The sequence below is a fragment of the Rhinolophus hipposideros genome (assembly GCF_964194185.1).
Source record: "Rhinolophus hipposideros genome assembly, chromosome: X".
Lineage (NCBI taxonomy): Eukaryota > Metazoa > Chordata > Mammalia > Chiroptera > Rhinolophidae > Rhinolophus > Rhinolophus hipposideros.
Genome location: NC_138046.1, coordinates 122,153,566 through 122,170,885, shown reverse-complemented (window position 1 = coordinate 122,170,885; position 17,320 = coordinate 122,153,566). Strand labels below are relative to the sequence as shown.

The following is a 17,320-nucleotide window of genomic DNA, read 5'->3' as shown; positions in this document are numbered from 1 at the left end:
ATTCGGGCATTCTTCTCAGAACAGTGAGTAGCTTTGACGTAGCAGGTATAGCCAGGTGGGAGGAGCCTCGGATGCAGGTATGTGGATGCTGCTGGTATTGATGCAGGTGGGGAGTGATACTATAATAGGATTCAGTAGAAGTTTGAAAAATTTAGTAGTTTTTAGAAAAGACTGGAAGAATGGCTTATTCTAGAAAGAGAGCCAAGGTAGCCCTTTGGGGCCCACTGAACACTGTTTTATCCCACTTCGATCAGCCTTTAAAGCACTTGTTTACTTATATAGATCTACAATCCCTTATCCATAATTCAAAAATCCAGAAGGTTCCAATGGGTGAGATTTTCCAAGTTTGGTTCCCATTTGGTGGCTAAACCTTACTTAAATGATGAGGCTGTTATAGTCATTATGCCTCCATTTTGTCTGAATTGTCATGGTTCCCTGAGAAATATTAATGTGTGTGACCCCAGCGTCCTGCCCCAGAAGCCCCTGAGGGGTTACATCACTTATCGGGTATGTGTACCCTATTTCTGAAGTTTGGAAGGATGAATTCTGAAAGCTGCGCGGCCCCCGTGGTTTGCCATGAGTTAAGGTCTGTGTGTCTCCTTCCTGACTAAGGCCCCCGAGGACCGCATATCATTAGCCTTTGTATCTGTCTCATTGGGCTGGGCACTGCCTTGCCCACACCACAAATGCTCAGGGGACTTCACGATTACTGAAAGAAACTTCCCGTATGTGTGCTGACATGCTCCTGTGCTGGCTCCGTGCTGTGCGTTGTCACTGCATCACGGGGCGAGTCCTCTAAGTGACTCTTGCTGTTTCTCGCAGGCACCTTGGCTGGGGTCATCGATCTTGCCGTCGACTGGATGACCGACTTGAAAGAGGGGGTCTGCCTGTCTGCCTTCTGGTACAGCCACGAGCAGTGCTGCTGGACTTCCAACGAGACTACTTTTGAGGACAGGGACAAGTGTCCCCTGTGGCAGAAATGGTCGGAGTTGCTGGTGAATCAGTCAGAGGTGGGTTTCTGGGCACAGCCGGTCCTGGTTGGGAACACCCGCCATTCCGCAGGGGCTCTGCACCGTCCTGGGGTCCTTTGTGAATATCCGTGCTCTCCCCTTCAAGTGCCTGCCGTGATAATTGTCCGTGGTCTCATACTAGTGCGACTTGGCTTTTTCTGGCTCTAATTTTCAAACTTCAGGTGGAAAACCCTTCCTCACTGCTTCATGTGCAACATACATATGTATGTTTTAAAAAGTCTTATGATTGGCTTTATTTTTCTTACCAAGAGAAGTGTGTTGATCATACTGAAGAAATAGGGTTGGTTTTTCTACCTTCTAATTAAGGAGAAAAGATGTTCTCTTTTTTTGGAAAAGAATAGCTTTAGTCACATATAGTTCACATTCCTTATGGTTTGTATGCATTTACAGTGTATGATTTAATTGCTTTTAGAATAGTCACAGAGTTTTGAAACTATTGCCATAATCTAATTTTAGATCTTGGTCATCACCCCAGAAGAAACCTTGTACCGATTAGCAGTCATTCCCCATCCTCCCCCATCCCCCCAGCCCCTGGCAACAGCTATTCTCCTTTCTGCCTCTACGGATTTGCCTATCCTGGACATTTCATACAATATGTGGACTTTTGTGTTTGACCTCTCTCACTTAGCATCATGTTTTTCAGGTTCATCCATGTTACAGCATAAAACGGTACACCACTCCTTTTCATGACCGACTACTATTCCATTATATGGATAAACTACCTTTTATTTGTCCATCAGTTGATGAACATAAGTTGCTTCTGTTTTGCTCTATTATGAATGGTTTTATTTTGAACATTTGTGTGTAAGTTTTTGTGTGTGGAAAACTTTCTTGGGGATATACCTAGTAGGGGAATGACTACGTCATATGGTAACTCTGTGTTTAACCTTTTGAGGAACCACCAGACTATTTGTCAAAGTGACTGCACCATTTTACAGTCCCACCAGCAGAATATGAGGGGTCCAATTTGTCCACATCCTCATCAGCACTTGTTATGTGTTTTTGATTCGAGCCATCCTAGCAGGTATGAAGTGGTATCTCTCTCATTGTGGTTAAAGTTGTCATTTTCCGGTGCATTTTATGAGCACATTGCAGAGGATGTTTGTGGGTCTCTCGGATGGGAGTGTCCCAGGCCACTGGGGGTATAGTTGTGAACCGCTGCCCGGGCACTTGCCTTCAGGGCACTTAGAGCTTCAGATCTGTATAAAAATCTTAGTTTGGGAAAAGGGTTAACTTCTAACCCAGTTCAGTGGTTACCACAATGACTGTGGGTCATTGACAGATCAGAAACCCAGGTGAGGGGGAGCTAGGTTGCCAAGATTCACATTAAGGGTAATGTGAAGACCATTCAAGCTAGAACTATCCTTAGAAGATAGATGTAATCTATTTCTTCATCTCTTCCTGCCCCCACTTTTTTTTTTATCCCCCTATGGAGTTACCACAGCTGAAGATATTTGGAATGTATTTGGCCATTTTGCTAAACCTCTCTCTGGGCAGAATTGAAAATTAATTCCTTCAAGTCTCAGAAGTAGACAGGGATCTTGAAATCTCATACATCGTCGGTGCTCTCCGTTACTTCCAAAATAAATTCTCTCTGCTTGATGGGAGTGGGCAGGCAAAATTGGCTGAGTGCCATATTTCATTTCTTCTCTCCTATTTGCAATATGTTTTTTTTTTTTGGGAAACATGGCCGTCCATCTTTTCAGTCGTTTCTAAGATTTATACTTTGATTCAAGAATTACTGTTAGCAAGAGTGAGAAGTTATTTTTAGTCTCAAAAAAGTACATTTTTAAGTGTGTGAAATGTATTCCTCAGTCTGATTTCTCGCCACATAGGGTGTGAATATATGTGATTGTAAAGGCCAAAGCAGTCTCCTGGAACGTGTTTTTGTACTTAATAGGCACACATGTGGCTGTGGCCATGGCCTGACTTGTAGGTGACCTTGCTTTCCTTCTCCCTCACTTGAATAATCCAGATGGTGACAAGAAGCTGAGGCCTGGAGAAATGTGGTGTCTCCCCAGCAGACCAGGTCTTCTGCGTCAAATTGCTCAGACTGTGTGTTTGGGTCAGAAAGCATTCTGCACACATCAGATAATCTGGAAGAAATAGTTCAATGAATTATTCTGAGGAGATGATCAAGTCCCCCCCCACCCCCACAAGTGCCTCTCAACTGTTACATGCTCCTCAGTCTTCTGGAGAGCTTGTTGAAGCTCGTGTTGCCAGGCCTCACCTCTGGAGTGTCTGATCGAGCAGCTCTGGGGCAGGGCCTGAGACTCTGCATTTCTAAAGCGCCCAGGTGAAGCTGTTGCTGCTGGCCCAGGGAGCACACCTGAGTAGCAGTATTCCAGACTACAGTTTTCACACTTACTCAGTGGCATGGCGGCTGCTTGCTGCGGCCTGGCGGTGGCCTTAGTGAAAGCAAAGAGGGGCGGAGCCACCGCAGACTCGACAAAGCAAACCCTCCAGGGGCTCGAAGACAGAATTGTCTGCGTCACACCTTTCATTAACTCTGGCACAAGTGGTGATTAAAGCCGAGTCTCAGTCCCGGTTTCCATGGCCACTGAGATTTCACCCGGTAGAAGCTGTGTGTACACAGCTTGTGGAGAAGCCCCGGTGCTGTGTTTGTGGGTGTTGACTGTAGCAATAGCAACAGCCGATAAAACCAACATTGGCCTTTGTGTTGACACAGGACCAGGACAGAAGCTGCCCGATCTGGCCACCGCTTCCTTCACAGCGGAGGGGCGGGCCGGGCTCAGGTGTGCCGAGGCTGATGGGCTCTTTCTTGTTTTGTGTCTGTTTTTCAGGGTGCCAGTGCTTACATTCTGAATTACCTAATGTACATCCTGTGGGCCTTGCTGTTTGCGTTTTTGGCTGTCTCCCTGGTGCGCGTATTTGCACCCTACGCCTGCGGTTCTGGTATACCAGAGGTGAGTGGGGGCTGAATTTCTTTTGTGCCAATAATGAGAAGGTCAGATACGTATGTAGCACTTAATGTGCCAAGCACAGTTCCAAGCCTTTGACGTCTGTGAACTCATTTAGCCCGTACAATGAACCTGTGAGGTAGCTACTATTAGTCTTCATTTGACAGCTGAGGAACTGAAGCACAGACAGGTTAAGTAACTTGCCCACGGTCACTAAGCTGGTAAGCTGGGAGTTGCAGCTAGGATTTAAGATCTGTATTTAGGATTTGTGCTCTATTGCTTAAATTAGATGATTCAATTCTCGTCTGTGAAACCAGGCATAACCCCTAAAGCCTGTGGAATCAGAATTCATTAACCACTCATATAGATGTGGCACTTTCGTGACTCATAAGTACATCTGTGACGTAATGCGGAAATAGACGATAGTGGAGCTTTGTGCTCAGAAAGTTTACTGATGAGTAAACTCCCTTGCCACGATTTGCTCTTCGGGTGACAAAGTAGTAGCAATCTTTAAAAATCTCCATCCCACATTCAGTGCCTGCCCCGAGAATGGACCCCTGTGAGTTTAGAGTCTTATAAATATTTTTCAGCACTTTCATGTAACCAAAGTAGGAGGGAGGTGACCTTATCGATCAAGAGGAATGTCTGAGACTAAATTTCAAACCTAGGATGATCTACTGGGTACTAATTCAGTGAATTCCTACAAAGCCCAGAGAGTGAATATTTTAGCCAGACATAATTTTTAATGTTCTTATATTATCACTCTGGTCAGTGCAGTTCAATTCTCCTCCAGGTTGATGCTTCAGCAATGCCCATAGGCAGTAGAGATGGCGAGTTTCAAGATGTGACTGGTAATGGCGACGGGCCCACGTTGGTCCCTGCTTCCTGCACGCACTGTCTTATGTGGTGCCCACCAACACTGCCTCTGGTCTAGGAGGGTCATGAAAAGGGCTGGAATAATGAAAAGACTGTGGAAGAAAAGCTTGACATGTCTTGTTCCAGGAAAGATAGGAAAAAAAGACTTAATATGTTAACGCTGACTTTTTGATGGTTTATATTAACATGTTGCTGCAGGACCCCGAAAAACAAGCTGCGGTACCACCCTAATTCCTCAATACAGTCAGTTCTGCTGTAATGCAACGTGCATTCCTAAAAATCACAGGGCTGTGCAAAATCGTACAAACAAACCACAGAGCTTGTGGGGAAAGTGGGGTTAGGGGTGTAACACTCAAAAGCTTTGTCAGTGACACGTATAAAAAAGATAGGAGCCTCATGAAAACAGTAGCCCAGTTTTACATAGTTGATTGGTCAAGAAATATATACATACTCTCTAGCGCACGTGTGAACTGGTAGATGTTTGAGGCATGTGCCTGTGTGCGTTTTGTGTATCTCTGCCTGGCTGGGTTCAGCTGGTGCAGTTTTCTGTGTTCACCCCATGTTTCTCCCAGATGAAATTGTGCATAAACAGATGCGAAATTTGTGTTCCGCTCAAGTTCTTCCCTGATGCATGAATCACATTGGAACCAGTTCGTGTTTTCAAAACAAGCGTTATGGCAGAACTGACTGCATTTTATTGGCTGTCTAAGACCGAAGGCACCATACACATTAAAAAGAACAGAGCATTGCTGGCATCTCAGTTTATGACCCCACTGCCAACAGTAGGCGTTTTTTGACTCAAGCTGCCTTGTCAAAATAAGGAAATGGCCAAAGGGAATTGGTGGAAAATTCAAAGCAGCAATGAAAGTTGTGATGGGCAATCCCGTCTCCCCCTCCCCAGAACCAGAGATGCCAGCTTAGCTTGGGATCTTGCGGACAGTCAGGGAGCTCGGACATGAGCTCTGTCTGTGAGGGGCTGCTTGGACTTGCTGTTCGTCTGAAGCAGGCATCTTTCTTTGTGAGAGCTTAACTCAAAGGAGTAAACTCCTGAGTTTGGCATTAAGTTTCCTGTGTGAAAAAAGTGCAGGGAACACACTGATAGGGGTGAAACTTGAAAAAGCAATATTAAGTGAAAAAAGTCGGTTGCGGAAGACTATATAAAGTATGATGCTATTTACATAGAGTCCATGAACAATCAAAATGCAGCAGCATACTGTTTAGTGACACAGAGGGTGATACAGAGGGTGCCCAAAAAAAACGAATACGCATTTTAAGAAAGGAAAATCTATTAAAATTGTAATATTCAATATATACCGATAACAAGTTATGTTTGACTTCTGCAATGACAAGAGGTGCTTAAAGTGGTTACCATCAGCGTAATTTTAATACAGTTTTTTTCCTTTCTTAAAATGTGTATACATTTTTTTGGCACCCTCTGTATGTGCCAAGGCCATAAAGAAAGGCAAGGAGACTATTGGGGTGGGGGAGGAGGGAAGTTCTACTGAGGAAGCAGAGAGCCGGCTTCCGAAGGTACCCACGCTGCTATCTTAACCTTGGTAGTGGGTACATGGGTTATTGTCTTATTAATATGCTTTTACTTTTTAATTAAATTTATTGGGGTGACAATTGTTAGTAAATTTACATAGATTTCAGGTGTACAATTCTGTATTACATCATCTATAAATCCCATTGTGTGTTCACCACCCAGAGTCAGTTCTCCTTCCATCACCATATATTTGATCCCCTTTACCCTCATCACCCACCCCCCACCCCCTTACCCTCTGGTAACCACTAAATTATTGTCTGTGTCTATGAGTTTTTCTTTCTCATTTGTTTGTCTTGTTCTTTTGTTGTTTTTGGTTTATATACCACATATCAGTGAAATCATAGGGTTCTCTGCTTTTTCTGTCTGACTTATTTCACTTAGCATTATATTCTCAAGATCCGTCCATGTTGTCACAAATGGTCCTATTTCATGTTTTCTTACTGCCGAATAGTATTCCATTGTGTATATATACCACAACTTCTTTATCTATTCATCTATCGAAGGACATTTTGGTTGTTTCCATGTCTTGGCCACCGTAAACAAAGCTGCAATGAACATTGGAGCACACGTGTCTTTATGGATAAATGTTTTCAGATTTTGGGGGTAGATACCCAGGAGGGGGATTGTTGGGTCACATGGTAATTCTATTCGTAATTTTTTGAGGAACCTCCACACTGCCTTCCATAGCGGCTGCACCAGTCTGCATTCCCACCAACAGTGTATGAGGGTTCCTTTTTCTCCACAGCCTCTCCAACACTTGTTACTATTTGTCTTGTTGATGATAGCCATTCTGACTGGGGTGAGGTGATATCTCATTGTGGTTTTCATTTGCATTTCTCTGATGATTAGTGATCTTGAGCATTTTTTCATGTCTATTTGCCATTTGTATGTCCTCTTTGGAGAAATGTCTCTTCAGGTCCTCTGTCCATTTTTCAATTGGGTTGTTTGTTTTTTTGTTGTTGAGTTTCATGAGTTCCTTGTATATTTTGGATATTAGCCCTTTATCAGAGGCACTGTTTGCAAAAATCTTCTCCCATTCAGTTGGTTGCCTCATTATTTTGTCAATAGTTTCTTTTGCTGTGCAGAAGCTTTTCAGTTTCATATAATCCCATTCGTTTATTTTAGTTTTTACTTCCATTGCCTTTGGAGTCAAATTCATAAAATGCTCTTTGAACCCAAGGTCCGTAAGTTTAGTACCTACGTTTTCTTCAATGCAGTTTATTGTGTCAGGTCTTATGCTTAAGTCTTTGATCCATTTTGAATTAATTTTGGTACATGGTGACAGATAGCAGTCCAATTTCATTCTTTTGCACGTAGCTATCCAATTCTGCCAGCACCATTTATTGAAGAGGCTGTCTTTCCTCCATTGTATGTTTTTAGCTTTTAATATGCTTTTAACTGTATAGGATATGTAACAGATCGATCTCTCTATTTATAAAAGAGTTCACAATCTTGTAAAGTATCGAGAACCCAATGGAGGTTTTGTAATTAAGTTTTGGTTATTAGGACTCAGGAGGAGCAAAATTTTCACTGCTATTATCATGCTGCTTGAAGTTGCTAAAGCTAAGGGTGCGGTGCCTATCCCAGTGGTTGGAGGAAAAGGGCAGAGGAAAAAGTAAACATGAATAAATAATTCATGTCTACAAAGAACCTCCTCCCAATCAAAACCCAACTAACTACGTAAACCGACTTCACTCAAATTGAGCTACAGGGCCATTCTCCTTCATTTTAACAAAGATACTAACTGAGCAATTTGGGAACTAGACCTACCACCATTTGAGGCGATCTGCTTTCAGCTGTGATACGGCGTGCAATGTCAGAACAAACTTTGAATGCACTGCACTGTTTTTGTACATTTTAAAAATTGCTCACCCTCCCTAGCACTCGCCTCTGAAACATTTTGATTACTTAGAATGAAAATTCCTTTGGAAACGTTTTTGAAATGCAAACTTAGAGAACCTGCTTTTTTCTGTGTAGGAAATGCTCTTGTAGGAAAAGCTCTCTAAAGCACATTGAAATGGGAACACTTGTTCTAGGACTTGGGAGTTTAGGGAGAACTGGGCTTGGATACCCCTCTTGCTCCTTCTTTTTGCTTCAGTAGGACAACCACTATTGACTATATAAGAAATCATGGCCTCTTAGGATTTCCTTTGAGTTGATGTTTCATTATAAAACATGAGCACTCTCACAGCTATTTATTTACCAGAAAGGTTTTAAAGTTAACCCCACAAAGTCACAAAACCACTGCAATACATCTCATTAAAGCCCTGCTGGGTTCCTGTCTCTGTTAATTCGAATTAAAGCAAGCAATTGGATTTTGGCATCTTCTGGGAATGGATTTGCTTTCTTTAGACCCTAATTTGATCATGACAATTTTATAAAATCATTTTAGAGAATTACAAAATGCCTATTACATTGTTCAATTTGCCACATGTCATGGCTGGCATAGGCTCAGGTAATTTAGATGCTTGTAATTTTCTGAATGGTATTACACTCTTAAACTGTGCCCTAGGGTCCAAATCTACATTAACTAATTGACAAAAAATTATAGATAATTTTATTCAAGGCAACACAAAAAGGCAGGATTGTGGCAGGCATAATAAAACAGCCCTTAAACAAAGGGATCTGAGATCCTCAGAGCGCAGGTTCAAATAGGCCAACTACACTGTTAAAGACCAGTTTAACCACCGCCAGTGTGTCTGCCATTAGTTAAAGGCTAGTTCAAGAAATAGCATCTGGTTGCATAGCTGGAGTCCTTACTCATATTCTATAGGAAGGAGCTCATGGAGTCCTTTGGAAATGCACGCCCGTACTCTCACTTGCTCTCTATCTTTCTCCTTGAATTAAGAAAGATCTTTATCAATAATTCTGACATGAAAAGGGCCCATTTACACCCCTTTAAAATTTCGAGGATTAGTGCACTTCACGACTCTCCCCAAATTGCCAAAGATGACAATGCTGAAGCATTGAAGCGTTTCAGGACCGTCCCTTAAATAGTGAGAAATCATGACAAAGAAGCTAAAAACATACAGTGGAGGAAAGACAGCCTCTTCCATAAATGGTGCTGGGAGAATTGGATAGCCACGTGCAAAAGAATGAAACTGGACTGCTATCTGTCACCATGTACCAAAATTAATTCAAAATGGATCAAAGACTTAAGCATAAGACCTGACACAATAAACTGCATAGAAGAAAACATAGGTACTAAACTTATGGACCTTGGGTTCAAAGAGCATTTTATGAATTTGACTCCAAAGGCAAGGGAAGTAAAAGCTAAAATAAACGAATGGAACTATATCAAACTTAAAAGCTTCTGCACAGCAAAAGAAAACCATCGACAAAATAAAGAGGCAACCGACTGAATGGGAGAAGATTTTTGCAAACAGTGCCTCCGATAAGGGGCTAATATCCAAAATATACAAGGAACTCATGAAACTCAACAACAAAAAAACAAACAACCCAATTGAAAAATGGGCAGAGGACCTGAAGAGACATTTCTCCAAAGAGGATATACAAATGGCAAATAGACATATGAAAAAATGCTCAACATCGCTAATCATCAGAGAAATGCAAATGAAAACCACAATGAGATATCACCTCACCCCAGCCAGAATGGCTTTCATCAACAATACCAATAGTAACAAGTGTTGGAGAGGCTGTGGAGAAAAAGGAACCCTCATCCACTGTTGGTGGGAATGCAGACTGGTGCAGCCGTTATGGAAGGCAGTGTGGAGGTGCCTCAAGAAATTACGAATAGAATTACCATATGACCCAGCAATCCCTCTCCTGGGTATCTACCCAAAAAATCTGAAAACATTTATCCATAAAGACACGTGTACTCCAATGTTCATTGCAGCTTTGTTTACGGTGGCCAAGACATGGAAACAACCAAAATGTCCTTCGATAGATGAATGGATAAAGAAGTTGTGGTACATATAAACAATGGAATACTATTCGGTGGTAAGAAAAGATGACATAGGACCATTTGTGACAACATGGATGGATCTTGAGAGTATAATGCTAAGCGAAATAAGTCAGACAGAAAAAGCAGAGAACCCTATGATTTCACTGGTATGTGGTATATAAGCCAAAAACAACAAAAGAACAAGACAAACAAATGAGAAAGAAAAACTCATAGACACAGACAATAATTTAGTGGTTACCAGAGGATAAGGGGGGTGGGGGGAGGGAGATGAGGGTAAGGGGATCAAATATATGGTGATGGAAGGAGAACTGACTCTGGGTGGTGAACACACAATGGGATTTATAGATGATGTAATACAGAATTGTACACCTGAAATTATGTAATTTCACTAACAATTGTCACCCCAATAAATTAGAAAAAAGAGTGAGAAATCAGGAATAGCTATACTGCTCTTTTCAGGAATGGAGCAGTGGTTCTCTCCCTGGGCTGCGTTTTAGAATCACCGGGGAGGCTGTGCAAATTCCCTGGCTCAGGATACACCTCGGACCACATCTCTGGGGGTTCCAATTTCTTAGGTGATCCCAGTGAGTGCCAAGATTGAGAAGGACTGTAATAGCTATTTGAGAAACTAATTTCTTACCTGAGCAGTGCCCACTAGGAGGCACTTTGAAAGTGACATAAATGTTCTGAGACTGACAAGAGTTAACATTGTCCCATTACATATCATACAATGGGAAAACAGAAACTGATGGTGTATTTCATTGGCTGATTCACTGGATGTCTAATTAATCTATGATTATAGGCTTGTAAATTGCTCTCCAGTAAGCATTCACTCCATTTCAGCCATTTGTGGGAAAGATTGAAGGTAAAAAGTTGTCTAATCACAGATGATGTTTCTATACCCCAAGAATACTGTTTGGGGGAAGAGGACTTTAATATATGAAATTTATCACTGAGATTGGCACCCAGTTGAATTCTGAAAGTGTTAGGCAAACTCATGTGCACCTTTAGGAAGAAAGCCATTATTTGGCATTTACAAAATGTGGCAGGTCTGTAAGTGGAGCAAGATGATTACCTGTAATCAGCATCCTTTTCAATGAAAGAGGGCAACATTTGATGGAAGGGAAGGGGTTGTCACGTATTCAGACATCTTCCCATCCCCCAGAATTACGTTAGTAGAGTGTTGACCATCTTGAGCATCTTCTTTTTGCAACATCGTATTAAGAATATTTTGCAACATGCTGAAAAGTTGAAAGAGTTAGACAGTAAACACAAATACAGCCATGGCCTGCAGCAGGGGTCGGCAGACTTTTGTGGAAAAGGGCAGACAATCAATATTTTAGGCTTTGTGAACCAAGAGGCAAAATCGACCAACTATTGTCCCTAAAAGGCTAATAGTATTGTGTATATCTTACATTTAAAAATATGGAAAGCATCCCTAGTGCGTGGGTCATAAAAAGTAGGCAGTGGGCCGGATTTGGCCCACGGGCCATGGTTCGCAGACTTGACCCAAAGTTCAATTGACATTTTGTTTTATTTGGTTTGTCACATAGCCAGCTTTCTGTCTCTTTATCTTGGACATCTTTCAATAGTCGAAAGTTAACAGTTAAAATCAATAGATGCTTGTCTCTTTTCAGCACAACAGAGGATAATGTGAGCAAGATAAAATGCCATAAATAAAATGAGACTTCAATAATGATTCAGTCCTCATTATGATCTTATTACTGCAGGAATTCTCAAGATTTCCTATGCATTGAATTGTTTTAGGTTTCTATTAATAGAATATAAAATTATACATTAACATAAATTCTATTAATATAAAAGTATAGCTAAGCCAAAAATGAAAGTAGCCTCTCTTCCATATGATTTAATGAATCTTGAGAAATGCCTCTGAGAGGAGCTCGTTTCCCAGCTGTGGCATTGAAGCAGCTCGCAGCACCTTGTTCTCCATCCTGTTGCAGATAAAGACCATTCTGAGCGGCTTTATCATCAGGGGCTACTTGGGCAAGTGGACCCTGCTAATCAAGACTGTGACCCTCGTGCTGGTAGTGTCCTCGGGCCTGAGCCTTGGGAAAGAGGGGCCGCTGGTGCACGTGGCTTGTTGCTGTGGCAACTTCTTCAGCAGCCTCTTCTCCAAGTACAGCAAGAATGAAGGCAAGAGGCGTGAGGTGAGCAGGCTCAGCTTCCGTGTCCTGGAAGGAGCCCCCTCCACGTCTCACTTGCAAATGTTTTCCTGAAAGGCCTGGGGCTTACACAGAACTCTTTGCCTCGCAGGTGCTGTCAGCTGCAGCGGCTGCTGGTGTCTCCGTTGCCTTTGGTGCTCCTATCGGGGGTGTGCTTTTCAGCCTAGAAGAGGTGAGTATGGGGTGGGGCCGAGGGAATGTGGGTTTTAAGGGCTGAGGACTATGTGGACGGTTAGCACAGCAGTAGGCAGCCCTTTGAGGACTAGACTTAAAGGAGTGCTGAACAAAATTCCTGCAGGTCACTAAGGTGCCACATTTCCGCCGCGAAATACCTGTTTTCGTGTATTGTTTTAAAAATTGCCAGTATGATTTTTGGGGAAGATTTGCAGTCCTCTTTCTTTCTCATAACGAACTGAGTTAAGCATTTTTGTTTTTGACAACCCAAATGGATCTATTCCAGGGGTTGGCAAAAGTTTTCTGGAAAGAGCCAGATAGTAAATATTCTAGGCTTTGAGGGTCTTATGGTCTCTGACGCAACTACTCAACTCTGCCGTTGTAGTGGGAAAGCCGCCACAGACAATGTTCACAAGACTGGGCGTGGCTGTGTTCCAATACTTTCCGTAGGAACGCTGAAGTTTGAATTTTATGTAATTTTCACGTGTCACAAAGTGGTGTTCTTCTTTTGAATATTTCACATGTCACAAAATATTCTTTTTTCCCTCCAACTATTTAAGAAGTAGAAAATCATTCTTAACTCCTGTGCCATATGGATACATTTGCCGGGCCAGGGTTTTCCAACCCATGATCTATTCTGTTGTCTATTTGTCTATAGAATCAAATTCAGAGGTTTATTTGCTTTGAGGCTGGTCTCTGTGCCATAAACAGAATTATGATTAAATATTTTCATTTCTCTTTAAAAAAATAGCTCAAATACACCATTCTACTTTTAGACAGAGTCCTTTAAGTATCTCGGTTGGTGCATTTGAAGCATAATTAAACCGAGATTGAGGAAGTGAGTACCACCCATCTTTGGTTTGAGTGTGACTTTCACACCAAGCGCCAGTGGTGGCTGCTGATCAGTGGGGCTGAGGCCAGTCTCTAATTTTCTCCTTGTTTGTCCCAGGTCAGTTACTACTTTCCCTTGAAGACCTTGTGGAGGTCCTTCTTTGCAGCCCTGGTGGCGGCTTTCACGCTGCGGTCCATCAATCCCTTTGGGAACAGCCGCCTCGTTCTCTTTTACGTGGAATATCACACGCCCTGGTACATGGCCGAACTCTTCCCCTTCATCCTGCTAGGGGTCTTTGGGGGCTTGTGGGGAACCCTCTTCATCCGCTGCAACATCGCCTGGTGCAGGAGGCGCAAAACCACCAAGCTGGGCAAGTACCCGGTGCTGGAGGTCATTGTGGTGACCGCCATCACAGCCATCATTGCCTACCCCAATCCCTACACACGCCGGAGCACGAGCGAGCTCATTTCTGAGCTGTTCAATGACTGTGGGGCCCTTGAGTCCTCCCAGCTCTGTGACTACATCAATGACCCCAATATGACTCGGCCTGTGGATGACATCCCTGACCGGCCGGCTGGGTTTGGGGTGTACACGGCCATGTGGCAGCTGGCCCTGGCGCTCATCTTCAAGATCGTCATCACCATATTTACCTTTGGCATGAAGGTAAGTGAAGGGGAAGGAAGATGTGGGGGGCCATCTGTGTCCTTCTGGGGATAGCACCTACCTTACTCGCCAAAATAAAATTGTGATGGGAGGAAAGGGGAATTGACCTTTATTGAATGTTGTCTTGTGCCGGGCACTTGACATTCTTTTAATCAACAAGAAACAATGCTTTTGATAAACAGCAAGCCTATGAAGTAGAGATTATAATCCCATTTTACAAGTGAAGGAACTAAGGCTCGGAGTACATCATTCATATAGAGATGTGTAACAGCTTGGGGAACTTTCACAAAACACACATGCTGTGCAGCCAGGACCAAAAGCAGAACGTTGAGAATCCTCCAGAACCCCCGTCATGTTCTATTACTGTTGCTTTCTCTGTGGTATTGTTATAATTTGTTTCCTTTTTGAGACGTCTAAGAAACTGTATAGAGTTTACACTTGAGTGTGTGATGGGCAAAAAGTCAGGGCACAAACCTGACTTTTTGCCTTGAGAACAGGGCTGGGTGGTCTTCATCAAACAGCTGACTGTCTCTGATCCATCATCGCCTAGCAAAAAGATTTAGTTTCGTGTCTGAGGAAGACACTAGCAGTGTCTTTTAGGGCCTGCTGGGAGAAGTGGACTTTGAAGTTACTGGGGATTAAGTGGCTGTGGGATAAGGGGCAGATCAGAAAGGAACAATTTCCTCAGGAATGTCCCAGACTGTAGAAATCACACTGGAGGATCCACACTTAGCTGGAATTTGGTTTAAGATCCATGTCCATCCTGAGATTGATGGCGATTGATGGAGATTGATGCGCATAAATGCAGCTCCCACTCAGGATCACGGTTACGTGCAACCTCCGTGAACATGGAGTGTCACGTGCGTTCTGCAGCACATGTGTGATCGTTAGATAAAGTCAGATGTGTTTTCACACAATGAAATATGAAACACGCTCTTATCAAGATCTTTTAATTTATAGTCTATTTGTTTGCTGCCTCTAACCTGGCTCGAAAGTATTCAGAATACTTTTCAGAAGATGTACTTTATCAGGAAGAGGGAGCTCCTTCCCATCTCTCTCTAACATGTGTTTGGCCACTGTATAGTCAGGGCAGTGAGCCCAGGAGAAGCTTTTTGGACAGTCCAGGACAGCTGCACTGACGCTTTCAGCTTCTTTATTTTACCTGTGCACTGTTGCAGGCCCTTCTTTTTCATTTTCATGCTGTGGCTTGACATTTAATTTTGAAAGCTAATCTGAATGACACTCAATGGGAGTGAGAAAGTGGCGAGTATCTCAAGTGACAGATGCTCACTTTGAATGTTATTTGCAGTGGAGCTTATCATTCTTTAATCCGTAGCATGCAAACCAGTCCTGTTTTGGAAAGAGAGGAAATGAAAGTGTAAAATGGCTTCCCCTTCAAGTCACAGTAGATAGACTAAGTGGGTGAAATTATTGATCCCCTCTTTCCCCAGCTGACCTGTTTTGAAGTGTTGTGACTTTTTGGAAGACTGAAGCCAAATGGCAAGCTCATTGAGAGGGTCCATGTTTACTGGGCGTGGGGAAGTGGGAAACTAGACTCCTTTCCTTATGCTTCTTTCCCCTCTGTGCTCCCTGGAGATCCCGTCCGGCCTCTTCATCCCTAGTATGGCTGTGGGAGCAATGGCCGGCAGGATGGTGGGGATCGGCGTGGAGCAGCTGGCTTACCATCACCATGACTGGATCATCTTCAGGAACTGGTGCAGGCCTGGAGCAGACTGTGTCACCCCAGGACTTTACGCAATGGTGGGAGCTGCGGCCTGCCTAGGTACGGCCACAGGTGGGGTAAGGTGGAGGTGGGGTAAGGTAGGGGTGGGGTGCAAGGAAAGGTGAGACAGACTGACCACAAAGGCTGATAGGTTTCGAGGACTGGCAAGAAGGAAGACACCAGCACTTGGCTTCTCAGGGTCGGCGAGGTTGTGCTGCTGGAACAAGTGAGCACCGAAATCTCAGTGGCTTACCACACCAAGGTTTATGTCTTGCTCGTGATACGCAGTCGATCCTCAGTATTCGTGAATTCCACATATGGGAATTTGTCTACTTGTTTCAATTTGTTTGTAACTCCTAAATCAATACTGGGGGGAGGAGGGGGCTTTTGCAGTCGTTCTGAGAAACGCGCAGAACAGTGGGAAATTGGAGTTGTCCGACACACACGTACGTCCCCAGCGGAGGTTGATCAAGGTGAGGTCTACCTTCTCGGTTCAGCTCAGACTGTACACAAGTGTCCTTTTTGTGGTCTATTTAGTGCCACGTGTTTTGCACTATTGTGCTTTTTGTTACTGATTTTGCTGTTTAAAATGCCCCCAAGCGTAGTGTTGAGGTAAGTGCTGTCTGGTATTTCTAAGTGCAAGAAAACTGGGATGTGCCTTAGGGAGAAAATACGTGTGTTGGAGAAGTTTCCTTCAGGCATGAGGTATGTGCTGTTGGCCCTGAGTTCAATGAATCAGCTATATATATTAAGAAAAGTATCTTTAAACAGAAACACATAAAATAAGGTTTTGTGTTGATCGGTTGACAAAAATGTGACTAGAGGCTCACAGGAACCTAAACTTATATTTTCCCTAGGGCAACGATTTAGTATTCACTAATTCAGTGTTTGTGGTGACTTTATAGAACAGAACTACCATGAATAATGAGAGTCAGCTGTGTGTGTGTGTGTGTGTGTGTGTGTGTGTGTGTGTTAGCAGAGGGCTTCTCTCCACTCAGTCATTCAGGGACCCAGACTGATAGACTTTCCACCATCTTGCAGCTGTACCATCTAGAATAGTGGTTTTTAACTCGGGGCAGTTGTGCTTGTCAGGAACACTACACAGTGGAGGAGACAGCTTTGGCTGTCATACCTGGGGGGTGAGGGCCAGGGACGCTGCTCAACATCCTACAGCGCACAGGACGGCCCCACCACAAAGAATGATCCCGCCTCAAGTGTTGCTAGTGTTGAGCTCAAGAAATGCCAGTTTAAGCTCATTGGCAGATTAGGAGTTGTATGGATTCTCCCTTTGAATACTAAGGGACACAAGGGTGGGTCCCTCTCCTGTCCATAGCCCCTAAGAATCTCTACAATTTTCCAGCTTATGGGTTTCTGGAAGAGGGCCACACTTGCTGAGTCAGAAACCTGCACAGCCCGCATAGAATCTACTCATCAAAAAGCAAGGCG

At 43.4% G+C, this 17,320-nt stretch overlaps 1 protein-coding gene across 4 annotated transcripts in view; it reads left to right on the top strand.

Moving 5' to 3' along the window:
• The window catches only part of CLCN4 (chloride voltage-gated channel 4), a 63,110-nt gene that overhangs the window by 28,706 nt on the left and 17,084 nt on the right, over positions 1–17,320 (top strand). For all 4 annotated transcript variants that reach the window (XM_081043752.1, XM_081043751.1, XM_081043750.1 and 1 more), the window contains 6 exons: positions 823–1,010; positions 3,836–3,958; positions 12,261–12,467; positions 12,574–12,654; positions 13,606–14,151; positions 15,748–15,934. In XM_081043752.1, coding sequence (XP_080899878.1) covers positions 823–1,010; positions 3,836–3,958; positions 12,261–12,467; positions 12,574–12,654; positions 13,606–14,151; positions 15,748–15,934 — 1,332 coding nt within the window. The remainder of the gene's footprint in view (positions 1–822; positions 1,011–3,835; positions 3,959–12,260; positions 12,468–12,573; positions 12,655–13,605; positions 14,152–15,747; positions 15,935–17,320) is intronic.